At 48.6% G+C, this 13,650-nt stretch overlaps 1 protein-coding gene across 3 annotated transcripts in view; it reads right to left on the reverse strand.

Moving 5' to 3' along the window:
- Positions 1-13,650, reverse strand: part of MATR3 (matrin 3) — a 220,662-nt gene that overhangs the window by 47,129 nt on the left and 159,883 nt on the right. For all 3 annotated transcript variants that reach the window (XM_078653344.1, XM_078653343.1, XM_078653345.1), the window contains one exon: positions 12,756-12,877. In XM_078653344.1, coding sequence (XP_078509470.1) covers positions 12,756-12,877 — 122 coding nt within the window. The remainder of the gene's footprint in view (positions 1-12,755; positions 12,878-13,650) is intronic.

The following is a 13,650-nucleotide window of genomic DNA, read 5'->3' on the forward strand; positions in this document are numbered from 1 at the left end:
CCGCGCTGATGAGCTGGTTCGACACCAGCATCCCCTCCTTCAGGATCTCTTGAAAGTCCTCCTTTTTCTCTCGGGGAAGGAACTCAGCGAACTGCTGGAGGGACTCCCATAGGGCACGATCGTATCGCCTTAGCAAAGCCGCAGCACTGGCCGCCTTCATCGCAGTAGAGGCCGTCCCACAGACCTTTCTGCCTGCAGAGTCGATCCATCGGCTCTCCTTATCAGGAGGTACAGTAGAAGACGGGGAGGTGGCATGTTGCTTCCTAGCCGCCGTCACTATGACAGAGTCCGGAGTCGGATCCATCCGAAGAAATCAGAATCCGGGGCCCTGTACTTCTTAAGGAGCCGGGAGGGAACGGCCTTAGTCACTGCAGGGGTGAGAAACAACTCCTCTGCGGGCACTACCAGTCCTGGCACTAGAGGCAGTAAAGGTCGAGACAGGTGTTTTTTTATGCAGTGTCTCGAAAATCACGGATGTCGTGGGAGTAGGCACCGTCACGATGATACCCAACTTAGCTGCACCCCTCAGGAGAACATCCTGTTATGTGCTGTGTAGGAAGGTAGATCCCTGACTATGGTTGCCCCCAACTTTTTGCCTGGTGTTTTGCTGGTTTTCTGACTTAGTTGACCTGGGGCCCTGCTATTCAGGACCCCAGGCCTACTGCTCTCTCTGTAAAATGGATTCCATGTACCCTAGGTACATATCTAATTGGATACTGAGTCACCTTATCAGTCCCTGTACAGTGTACCTTAGGTACCCAGGGCATAGGTGTAACCAGGGCCTACCAGGGGCTGCAGCATGTATTATGCCACCCCTGGCTGGCCATCCAGATCTGACACAACTGGCTGCACGACAGCTGGGGCAAGGTGGTGTAATCACCCTTTGCTTTAGATATAGTATACCTATATCTAACCCTAAAAATTGACACACAGATCTCCTATCAGTCACTCCTATGGCAGGCCTTAACAATCCTGAAGGCAGAGTGCTTGGAATCGTGTGAGATAGTGCTCTGGCATGAGCTGAGCCTGTCTGCGTCTTTCGGGATCCATCCCTTAGCCGTTTCCATGATATCGCATACCATATACTCTTAAGTGCATTATAATCCTCGCGGTTATATGCCAACTCTGGTATCGCTTTATCAAAACATGTCGAGTAAGGTGCCATACGAATTGGAATACTAACCCCTCGCCAATTCTGGCGACGGGGTTAGCATTCCACCCTTCTAGAGGGACACGACATGTATGTAACCTGTAACCCCGGTTAAAGTTAGACAGAGCCTTAGCTCCACAAAATGGATGCTGCCACCGAGACACAAGTCTGCCCTCCTGCTGCTGGGAGTCCTCCCAGCCCAGGAGGCAAGAACAAAGGGTTTCCTGCCAGGGGCGGTGCCAGCACCGTCCCAGACAGGATTTTGTGTATTCTAGGTAGGCAGGGCTTTAGAGGAAGGTGACTGCAAGTGGCACCCCGGTGCTCACTGTGCATAGGCCGGCTGGAACCAGTTCCAGGGGCACTCCAGCCCCTGGCCTGGGGAAAGCCTGCCAAAGGAGAGGGGTGTAACCACCCCCCTCCTAGTCCCACCCATATGGCAGGACTTAGTCGCGTGCCAGCCCCTTTTTGCAGGATAAAGGTAGGAACTGGCCCCCCTTCCAAATTAGATAATCTTTGAATCCTGAAACTACTTTCCACGAAAGGAACTCAAGACTTCTTCCCAAGATTCTCCCTTGTGACTAAGGAGTAGTCACCCTGCAGCAGCAGGCACCAACCAAGCATCGCGGTTTGTTGCCAGTCTCTCCATCGGATCAAGACTGCTCCAGCACGACGAAAACCGGCTTCCCTGGCACCTCTGACCTCAACCTACATCAGCCCAGCTGTGATCCGTGGGTGTGACGAGACCTCGAGGGACCGGCCATCTTCAGAACTGCACGACGCTTGTCCAGCACGACTCCCGAGTGACCCTCGACTGAGTGCTTCGGGGTAAGAGAAGCCCCGACCCTGAGCAGCTCCAGCACCGAAGTTCAGCCCCCCTGCATCCACGAGATCTGCGTGGGGCCCTTCTGCTCTTTGCTGCCAACCGCGTTGTCCAGGTCACTTGCCCGTTGGCTAGTGACCCCTTGACGACGCTCCACGACGACAACTACTGCTGGTCTGGTTGCTCCAGACTAGCCCTTGCTCCCCTCCAACAGAGGAGCACCCTGGACCCTCCTGGTCCACTCAAGACGCCATTTTAGGTCCACCGCGTGGGCCTTGCAATTGCCAAGACTTGTTGCCCCAATCCTGGGTCCAGCGACGTCGACAGCAGAGACCTTCGTGGGACAGCTCGAACCTCCATCCTGGTCGCCGACAACGCCTCCTGGTCCGAGAGACTGCAGAGCCCAGCAGCGCCCACTCACCTGGTCGAGGTGACTTCGTCCGGTGCCACCCTGGTGCCCATCTAATCACTGGCTAGTGATTAAGAACTTGGTCCCCTCTGCTTTCAGGTCTTCTTCTTTCCTGATCCAGGCTTGGATCTCCACGAACTCTCTTCACTGGCCGCCTGCCAGCAACTCTTTCTTCAGGCTCCTGGATCTTCAACGAGGGTTTCCGACGCAACTTCAACCCTATGCAGCCGCAGCCCCTGGGCTAGGTAACCTGAGTACTCCGGTGCTCCAGCATAGTCCAACACCCTAAGTGTTCGGATCCACTCTTGTTTTCGACCCACCTAGTCGGGTTCGCCCGAGAACAGTAACTTTGCAACTGCTAGCCTCCATAGACTTTTTCCCGCCTTACGCGTGAGAGTTCCCACTCTGCACACGACGTCCACAGGCCTCCTGCATCTAATCCCAGTGTTTAGAATTGTAGGCCTAGCGATTCCTGAGTCTAGAAACGTATTACTTACCTGCTAGCAAGTTCGCATTCCACTTACTGTGTATATGGTTTTTCGTGCCCCTAGGGCATTTGTGTAAATTGTGCGACTTAAAGTATTTTCTCAAGAGTTTTGTATTGTGCTTAGCTCCCTGACTCATAAAGAGTTCAGGGTAGACTTGTCAGAAATAAATATACATTTATTTTCATAACAACTTGTGTGGTGTCCTTTCACTTGGTGTTCAAGGGGTAATGTGATGGCAAAACAGCTGGCTTAACACGCCCTCTAGAGTCTTAGCCTTAGACTGCTCGTATCCATGCTACTAGGATAGCTGGTCTATAAGGTTGACTTACAACCAATCAATAAGGGTTGTTTGGACTGATACATAGTGATCACTAGAATAGTGAGCACTGCATATCAGGCCAACTTCTCACATGCTGATGTCGTCCACCGGAGATAGTCTCGTCCCTGGGGATTCCGACAGTCAGTGAGTAGGTTCTGGTCCCGGAAGAGTCCGTGCAGGACCGTGATCTTCGCCTCCTGTGACGCCGTCTTGATCTCGTTGAGGACCTGCGACGACTCCGCAATCTCCCCATCCGACCGGAGCGAGATCGCGACTTCCTTGGCTTCGGGCGCTCCGCCGGCCTCACAGGAGTGGGCGACTTTGGCCCGGCAGGGGCCCTCGGCCGAAGGATCCCCGAAAGGGGGCGTCTGATATCGAGGCAGCGAAGCCGTCCTCGGAGGAACCGGAGGAGGCCTGTCAGCCGGTAGCTGAGGTTGAGGTAGAGGTTGAGGCGGTAGTGGAGGCGGGGTGGGAGCCCGCGGAGGTGGTCCCCTGGGCAAGGGGGGAGGGGGCGTAACCGACTTCGGCCTAGAAGGCGTATACACTTCAGAGTACACGGAGCCCGGTGATCTGCCTTCTTTTCTAGGCTGGGGCGATGGAGAATCCCCTATCGGCACCTGCCGCCGGCTAGACTGACTCCTGGCGCCAGAACTCCTTCTGCGCCTCTTTGGCGTCGAAGAACGTCGACCCGACGGCGAGCGTCGGCGAGAGTCTCCTCCTCCTTGACGGCGAACGCCTTCGCCTCGACGACGACCTTCGCCTCAACGCCGAACGCCTGTGTGACTTTGACGTCCTCCTCGACGACGACCTCCTCTTCGCCGACGGCGAGCGCCTACGCCGGGCCACCTCTCGACATCGATTACTCGACGCCGACGAAATAGTCACCGGTGATCTCGACGGCGGTCTATTCAGTTCCCTCGACTCCGCTTCAACCCGGAGCCCTGGGGAGACGGGGAACAGACTGTAGTCATCCCTCTCGACGCCGTAGTCGGTGCAATCGACACCGACGGAGAATGGGGACGTTTGCTGGTCTTCCTGCCCCTGGGGAGCCCCCCAGAGGCATCAGCATGGGCAGAGGAAGCCCTTCCAGACCCACTTTGCACCTTCAGTCTTCTGTCTTCCGGAGCCTGATCTTCATCCTATCTCTCAGGGTTCTGCTAGAGAAGCCCTGGCAGATGTCACACTCTTCTGGGACATGAGATGAGGGAAGGCAGATGATACACACCTCGTGTGGGTCAGACTTGGCCTTCCTCGAGCACTCTGGGCATTTGTCAAACAATGCAGGCATATTGACAAATAGAGTGCGCACCAAGAGACACACAAGGAAGAAACACCAAAGTACTTCAAGAAAAGCACTCAAAAAAACTTGAAAAAAGTGAAAAATCACCAATTAAACCCTTGAAAAGAGCTCAATGCTCCAGGGTCCTGCTTGCAGGAGCCGGAAAAAAGAACTGAAAGTAAAAGGGACCTGCAGTGCATTCTGGGATACTGAGAGACTTCTGGAAAGTTCTCTTAAAGGCACAGTATCCTGTTCTGAGCCACATAATGGCAGCCTATGGGGCTTGTCTGTCCATTTCTTCCTATCATTCCAGAGGGTTTTGCTGTTAAAGGCAAGGTTTTTTTCTCTGTAGAGAAATCTGGACAGGTTGTGCTGTTTGTGGATTTTGGTGGAATTTCTAGTTGAAGTACTGGACAGTGTAGCCTGTGGATATAGGCTGCATTATCTGTCTTTAAATTCTCTCTTAAGTGTCTGTGCAGTTCTGCATGTTTTGACAATTTAAGAGATTATTTTTTATTGCTCCGGGGTCCACGCACATGGGTGGGACTATTCACTAGATTATGACTATACACAGAGATCCCCTACTACAGAAGCTAACTTGCCCTTTGTTGTTGTGGTAAACACTTGTGTTGTGAGGGCAGGCTCCCTTGGTGAAAAGGTGCTGTGTTGCCTTAGAGTAGGTGTTTGTAAGTGTTCATGTGTGAGACCCATTCCCCTTCGTAGAAGTGGACTGCACTGACCCTCTCTGGTCTCAAGTCCCTAGGTACCACTGGTATCTTTTGCAAGGGATTTCTATGTGAACCAAAGGTGTGCCAATTGTGAAAAAGGAAAATGCTACTTACCAGTATGCATCTGTTCTTGGCATGTAGAGCTGCAGAGTTGTACACTTAGCATTAGATCGCCACCTGGTGTTGGGCGCAGATGATTGCATGTTTTTGTCATCTTGGAAGAAGTCTTTGTAGTCACGAGATGGGGGACTCCTCCCTTGGACGATTGTGCGCATGGGCATCGGCTCCATCCTTAGATTGTTTTTCGCCATGATAGGAAATGATGGAGTTAGTAGAAGTAAAGAAAAAAAGATGTCCATGCGTGTGCATCTAAGTAAGATAAAACTGGAACAGATGCAGGTCCCGGGGAGGCGGGAGGGCGTGTACAACTCTGCAGCTCTACATGCCAAGAACAGATGCATACTGGTAAGTAGCATTTTACGTTCGAGGCATATGTGCTCCAGATTGTACACTTAGCATCGATTGTGCAGCAGTGTCTCCCCTAGCGGTGGTCACCTGTATCTGTTGCAGTGGTTTGAAAGAGTTTTAAGGACAGCTTGGCCTACTGCAGCTTGCTGCTTGGCTTGCACATCAACACAGTAGTGTTTAGTGAAGGTGTGTGTTGTAGACCATGTTGCTGCTTTGCATATGTCCTCTAGGGGGAGGTTTCCTAGGAAAGCCATAGAGGCTCCTAGTTTGCGTGTTGAGTGCGCTCTAGGAGGAACTGTTAATGTAAGTTTAGCTTTTTGATAGCATATTTGTATACATTTTACAATCCACCTTGCAATCCCACCTTTAGAGATGGGGTTGCCTTTATGAGGTGGAGAGAAAGACACAGTTTTGTTTTCCTAAAAGACTTAGTCCCATCTATACAGTAGAGAAGAGATCTTTTAACATCTAATGTGTGTAGAGCCCTTTCTGCCAGAGTCTGGGTTTTTAAAAAACACAGGTAACTCTACAGATTGGTTTAAATGAAATAGAGTTACGACTTTGGGAAGGAATTTTGGATTAGTTCTTAAAACCACTTTGTTACGATGTAGTTGTAAAAATGGTTCTTGTATTGTAAATGCTTGTATTTCACTTACTCTTCTAAGAGGTAATGGCAATAAGGAAAGCTGTTTTCCACGTAGGAATTGCAGTTCACATTTATGTAAAGGCTCAAAAGGCTCCCATTAGTCTTGTAAGAACAACGTTTAGGTTCCATACTGGAGTAGTCTTGTAAGAACAACGTTTGGTTCCATACTGGAGAAGGTGGCAACCTGGGAGGGATAATTCTTTTTAATCTTTCCATAAATGCTTTACTTGCAGGCACTCTGAAAAGAGACAGATGTTGTCTATTTTGTAAATGTGCTGCAATTGCTGCAAGGTGCAGGCATATGGATGAATATGCCAAGTTACACCTTTGTAAATGTAAAAGGTAACAAATGATATTCGGGATCAATTTGGTTATTGTTGCAATAAATGGCAAATCTTTTCCATTTAGCAGCATAACAAGCTCTGGTATTAGGTCTCCTGGCCTCTTTAATAATGTTCATACAGTCTGGTGGTAGATTAAGATTACCAAACTCTAAGACTTCAGGAGCCAGATCACCAAATTCAGTTGATTTGGGTCTGAATGTTGAATGTCTCCATGGTTCTGCGTCAGCAGGGATGAACTCAGTCATAGCTTTTGGTGTGGAACTAGAGATAGTTCTAGCAGTGTGGTGAACCACGGTTGACGTGCCCATGTGGGAGCTACTAGGATTAGTTTGAGAGAATGCTATCTGAGCTTGCTTACTACTAATGGTATTAGTGGTAGTGGCGGAAAAGCGTACGCAAATCTGCCTGACCAGTTCATCCACATCGCATTGCCCTTGGACAGCGGGTGTGGAAACCTGGCGGCGAAGGTTGGGCATTTTGCATTTGTGTGTGGCGAACAGATCTATGTCTGGATGACTCCACTTGTGAAAGAATGGTTGAAGAACCTGCGGATGTAGTTCCCATTCGTGAATTTGTTGTGTCTGCCGACTCAACAGATCTGCTATCTGATTGTGAACTCCTGGAAGGTGCTCTGCCAACAGGTATATGTTCTGTGGAATGGCCCATCTCCAAATGTTCTGTGCGAGCTGGGACAGTTGTAGAGAGTGTCCCCCCCCCCTGTTTTTGTATATAATGCATGGCTGTCCTGTTCGGGCGGATCAAGACAGCTTTGTTCTGTACTAGTACTTGGAAAGTTTTGAGTGCTAAGAATATTGCTAGCAGCTCTAGATGGTTGATATGGAACAATTTTTGTTGACTGTTCCATTATCCTTGAGTTGTATGATGTATAAGATGGGCTACCCATCTTGTGAGGGATGCGTCTGCTGTGAGCACTAGTTGTGGAACAGGTTCAAGGAACGGCCGCCCTAGTTTTTGGTGTTCCACCACTGCAGAGAGCGATGTGTGCGGCTGTCTACCAACACCAGGTCTGTTAATTGACCTTGAGTCTGGTTCCACTGTTGTGCTAGACCACGGGTACTCATAGTACGGCCCGGCAAGCCTTCCTTGGCGGCCCGCGGACATTGCAGAGAACGTACCGGTGTTTTTTTAATTTATTTTTTAAAGTGTCACCAAACAGACTCTGCTCTATGGGGGCCGGCGAATCCAGCGTTAGTCAGAGTGAAGCAGCAGGGGCGCTAAGAAAACGTGAAACACATCAAATTAACAATCAAGTGGTCTTTTAAAGACCTGTGAAGTACTCATGTGCAGCTGTGTGCGCCCGGGAAGCTGGGTGGGCAGCCACACAGGCAGGGTGTGAGAGGGAGGGAGACAGAGGACAGCAGGGTGTGAGTGGGTGAAGGAGACACAGAGGACAGCAGGGTGTGAGAGGGTGAGGGAGGGAGACAGAGGGTGAGGGAGGGAGACAGAGGGTGAGGGAGGGAGACAGAGGGTGAGGGAGGGAGACAGAGGGTGAGGGAGGGAGACAGAGGGTGAGGGAGGGAGACAGAGGGTGAGGGAGGGAGACAGAGGGTGAGGGAGGGAGACAGAGGGTGAGGGAGGGAGACAGAGGGTGAGGGAGGGAGACAGAGGGTGAGGGAGGGAGACAGAGGGTGAGGGAGGGAGACAGAGGGTGAGGGAGGGAGACAGAGGGTGAGGGAGGGAGACAGAGGGTGAGGGAGGGAGGCAGAGGGTGAGGGAGGGAGGCAGAGGGTGGGGGAGGGAGGCAGAGGGTGGGGGAGGGAGACAGAGGGGGAGGGAGACAGAGGGGGAGGGAGACAGAGGGGGAGGGAGACAGAGGGGGAGGGAGACAGAGGGGGAGGGAGACAGAGGGGGAGGGAGACAGAGAAAGAGGTGTGTATGCCGGGTCTGGTGGCTCAGTGGACTAAGCGTCCGCAGCAGGGTCCAGTGTTCAACTTCATGGTCACAGTTTTTTTGCTCTAGCTACGCCCCCTCTCCCCCTGACCCCGCCACCACCAGTGCGGCCCTTGGCCACAAACCACACTGTAAATTTGGCCCCGAGAGAAAGTTTGCGAGTACCCATGTGCTAGACATTCCTGTAACGGACGCATCTGTAGTCTTGATATGGTACTAAGAAGATGTAAGATGCCATCATGCCTATTAGTCTCATGAACACTTTGGCTTGCAGAGATTGTTGCTGCTGAACGGCTGTAACTAATGCTTGAATGCTCTGTATCCTTGCTGGACTGGGATACGCTAGAGCCGTAGACTTGTTTATTGTAGCCCCTAGATACTGATGTATGTGAGAGGGCTGCAGGTGCGACTTGGTGTAGTTGATTATGAACCCTAAGTCGTGCAATGTTTGAATTGTCCGATGTGTGTGTTGAACACACTGATTGAATGACTTCGCTTTTATGAGCCAATCGTCTAGATAAGGGAAGAAATGTATTTGTTGTCTCCTGAGATGTGCTGCTACTACTGCTAGGCACTTTGTGAATACTCGTGGTGCCGTTGTCACTCCGAATGGAAGGACCTTGAACTGATAATGTTGTCCTTCCAGTACAAACCTTAGATACTTTCTGTGAGCAGGATGTATAGGAATGTGGAAGTAGGCGTCCTTCAGGTCTAGTGTTGAGGAAATCGAATTGTTGCATCAGTGGGAGCACTTGATGTAAAGTGATGATATGAAAATGATCTGATTGTATGTAATGATTGAGGGGCCTGAGGTCGAGAATTGGTCTTAGTGTCCCGTACTTCTTGGGAATTAGAAAATACAGTGAGTAAACACCTGTTCTTGTAAAGGAACTATTTGTATTGCGCCATTTTGTAGAAGTGACAGAACTTGTTTGAGCAGAGTAAGGTGTTCTGTAGACATTGGACGTTGCCTGGGCCGTATGTGTGGAGGGGTTGGTGTAAGTTCTAGGCAGTAGCCATACTGGATAATTGGTCTTACCCACCTGTCTGTTGTGATGGAGTTCCAGACAGGCAGGAATTGCGTTAATCTGCCCCCCACAGGAGTGGAATGCTGTTGGGGGAGCAGAGGGAAGTCACTGTTTTGTGGCGAAAGAGGTTTGATTACTGTTACCCCGACCTCTTCCTTTGTTGTTATTCCCTCTATATCCTCCTCTAAAATATCCCTCGTTAGAGGATGTTTGTGTGTTGGATTTGAAGGACGTTTTATTGTCTGCACCAGTTTGTTTGGAGCCCCCTCTATAGAAGGGGCGACGAAAGGAACCTCTAGTTTGTGTGGACTGTAAAGCTCCCATAGATTTGGCAGTGTCTGTATCCTTCATTTTTTCAATTGTTATCTACTTCTGGTCCAAATAATTTGTTTTGATTAAATGGTTGATTTAAAATGGTAGTTTGTACTTCCTGTTTAACTCTGAAATGCGTAGCCACACATGTCTTCGAAGTACGACACTAGTATTTACAGCTCTAGATGCAGTATCTGCTACATCTAGTGCGCACTTGATTGAGGCATTAGAAATAAGCTTGCCTTCTTGTATAAGATCATTTGCCTGTGTTTTATATTGGTCAGGTAGATGTTCTAGTGGTTACTCTAACTGAACATAATGAGCCCTATCATATCGGGAAAGGAGGGCTTGTGTATTAGCTATACGCCATAATTTGGTAACTTGCGCAGCTATTCTTTTGCCTGAGGCATCTATGACCTTGGATAGTTTGTCCGGTAGGGGTGCCTCGCCTTAAGTTTGTGAGTTTGCTCTCTTCCTAGCATTTGACACAACTAGTGAATCTAATGGTAGTTGTCCTTTAATGTAGGTTGGATCTGCAGGTGCAGGCCTATATTTTTTCTTAATCCTAGGGTTCAAAATCCTAGTACGTACAGGGTCTTTAAAACTTTCTGGAGCATGTTTAATGACCCCTCTGATCATAGGAAGAATTTGAACAGATCTTTGCGATTGTTTAAATAAGTCTAATAGAAAATCTTCCTCTACCTCATCAGAATGCATAGTGACCCCATGGTAAATGGCAGCTCTGTTCAATAGGTGCCCAAAGCCAATAGTATCCTCTGGGAGAGAAGGTTTTGATGGGTATGACTGTGGGTCCGGAATATCTGGTGTATCCTGTGGGTTTGGGTACTCCCAGTTAATCATCTATAGGGAAAGGGAAAGGCTCATCTGTGTCTATCCCTCTTCCTAAACTATACTCCTCATCATTTTGAGGTGAGTGTGAGGATAAAGGAGGAGAATGTGAAGGAGATATCTCTGGTGAATTGTTAAGAGGAGCAGGAGATGAAGGAGAAGGAAGTATAGGTGAAGGGTGCATAGGGGATGTGGCAGAGTCCTTCTTAGCAGGAACCACAGGTGTGGATGTTTCATCTGCCTTCCTTTTCTTGTGTGGTGTAGTGGACACACTACCTGTTTTTGGGTCAATGTAGATCTTATGCAGAGGATCTGGCTGATAAAGTTCTTTTCCTTGTGGAACCTTTGTCGGCGCAGATTTTTTTGGTACCAGACGAGGCTGCTGCTTGTCTTTAGCCTTAGGACTTGTTACAGTGTCCTTTGGCGCAGTTTTCGGCACCGAAGGTGTTTTCGGTGTCGTAGGCTGTTTCGAGGGCTTTGACGCGTCGTAATCAGGCCTTATCGGTTTTCGGCACCAAAGACGGTATCTTCGGAGTGGAAGCTGGTCTCGTTGGCTTCGAGGAGTCGGACGCTGGCTTCGTACCCTTGTCTTTACAAGTCGACTGTTTCGGAGCAGAGACTTCTTTCGGTGCCGAGGGAGCTGGTGGGATCGGCACGTGCGGCTTGCTCGGTACCGAGCTACCAGAAGACTTAGTTACTTCGGAGCCGGGCTCGATGGCGGGGCTGTCGAAGTGGTTTTTCGCTCGCGACTGGGCCCCGGAGGCGGAGTGTTGACCTTTGCCTTCGGTCTGGGTGCTGTGTGTGGTGCAGGGTAAGTAGTACTCACGCGCTGATCCGATGGTATGGAGTCATTTGAGTCGTCTGCCTCAGATACGATTTGGAGATCGGAATCTTCTTATGAGACCAGAGTAAAGTCCTTGAAGATATCCACCAGTTCTGGAGCTGATCTCTGCATGTCGTGTTGACGGGCCCTCCGATCTCTGATGGTTTTCTTGGATCGAAAGGACGCGCAGGTTGTACAGCTGGATTCGTCGTGTTCTGGCAATAAGCAGAGCTTGCAGAGCTCGTGGTGGTCACTGCGTGGAAACTTTGCTCCACATCCGGGGCATCTCTTGAATGGCGTCCTTTCCAAGAGGTGTAGGCCTCACGGCGTGGATAGGCCCAACAGCCCGCGTCGACGACCGGATTCGAGCTGATGGAGTCAAGACTATGTTAGTCTGTATCGAAATTAGTTTGGGGAAGTTTTTTTTTTTGTGTTTCGAAGTGCTGGGAAAGTGTGTTTCTAGCCGAAGCGGAAAACTTTCATCCGAACCCAGTGGCGGAAAAAAATCTGAGGATGGAGCTGATGCCCATGCGCACTATCGTCCAAGGGAGGAGTCACCTATCTTGTGACTACAAAGACTTCTTCCAAGACGACAACAACATGCAGTCATCCGAGCCCAACACCAGGTGGCGATCTAATGCCAAGTGTACAATCTGCAGCTCATATGCCTCGAACCTGTAGTTTCGGGAATGAACACAGGCACTGGGAACCCGATTGGCAGGGACCCTGAGAACAGTCAAAGTGCATCAGATATCAGGAAAAAAGTGGAGGGTAACCATGCAAAAGGGGCACTTTCCTACATACACATAAGGGCTTTGTTGCTCATGTGCGACAGAAATCCTGCCTCTGGCAGACACTCACATATTTGTGGACCCAATCACTTAACGGCTCAAGGCAAGCATGTGGATATACACAATAGGTTGCATAATAAAAATGTGCTCAGAAACCAAGACATTCTATACAAGTAAAATAGACATATACAAGAAAAAAACCTCTAAAGGAGTTAAGTAAATGTATTTCTTTTACCATATTATGTTCATAAGGCACACACTAACACCCAGCAAACACTAAATGCTGGCACTGAATTATACACTCTGCAAATTCATCTTTCTCCAAAGAATTTGAGTTAAGTCCTCAGAAGTGTTCAATATAAATCAGCATTTTGTAATTTTTTTATTTACCTTCAATTTCTGATAATGATGCAGGCTGCTGCAATGAGTTACTTTAGCTACATCTTCCGTTGTGTAGAACAATGAACAAAGTTTACAGTAAAATCCAGTCTTGGGTACTACATGCTCCACACCTATTGGAAAAAAAAAATTACATTTACAACAAGTAAGCGCATTTGCTGGCAAAGAAAAGTTACTTTACTGTTATTGTATGGATCTCTGAACATTGGAATGTCAATTGTTTTTTAAACAAAAGGCATTTATATCTATTCTTTCCAACATACCCTTTCTTTAAAAAAAAAAGAAGAAAAAAATGATCACGTCAGTTTCTAGTCTTCAGGAAGGAGGAATTCGAATTAATTCAGAAGTAACACGGTGGAACAGCCAGGACTACAGGACAGTAATGTTTTCTTATTTATAATGAAATTACCACAAATGTCCATGCACATTAAAATAGAAAGCGGAGGCCATACCTCTGAAATTGATTTAAAAGCCAGTGATAAATACGTTTGTACTAACTACAGGAAGCTGGCTCTGTATATACTATTTCAAAGTAGGATCTCGTGTGCACAGAGTCCAGTGGAACCCCAAAGGTAGGCAGAAGTAAAAGTAGATAATACCTTACTCTATTTGTGGTAGTGTGGGCAAGCAGTATGGCTTTATCAGAGGGTAGTGTTAAGCATTTACTGTACACCCTCAGGCAAGAAATGATTTCACACTCAAAAAATGAACTCAGACCAATTTGTTTGTATAAAATTTAGTTGTGTTTTTTTTCTAGAACCAAGCCAGGTCTGGTACAGGCAAGTATAATAATTTGCAAAAGTTATGAAGTTGAATGCAGTTAAATGCAATTGGATTGGTTAAAGGCATTTGTTTATAAAACAGTCTGAAATACTTTTCAAGTTAC

This window comes from Lissotriton helveticus, chromosome 7 (genome assembly GCF_964261635.1).
Source record: "Lissotriton helveticus chromosome 7, aLisHel1.1, whole genome shotgun sequence".
NCBI classification, from domain to species: Eukaryota; Metazoa; Chordata; class Amphibia; order Caudata; family Salamandridae; genus Lissotriton; species Lissotriton helveticus.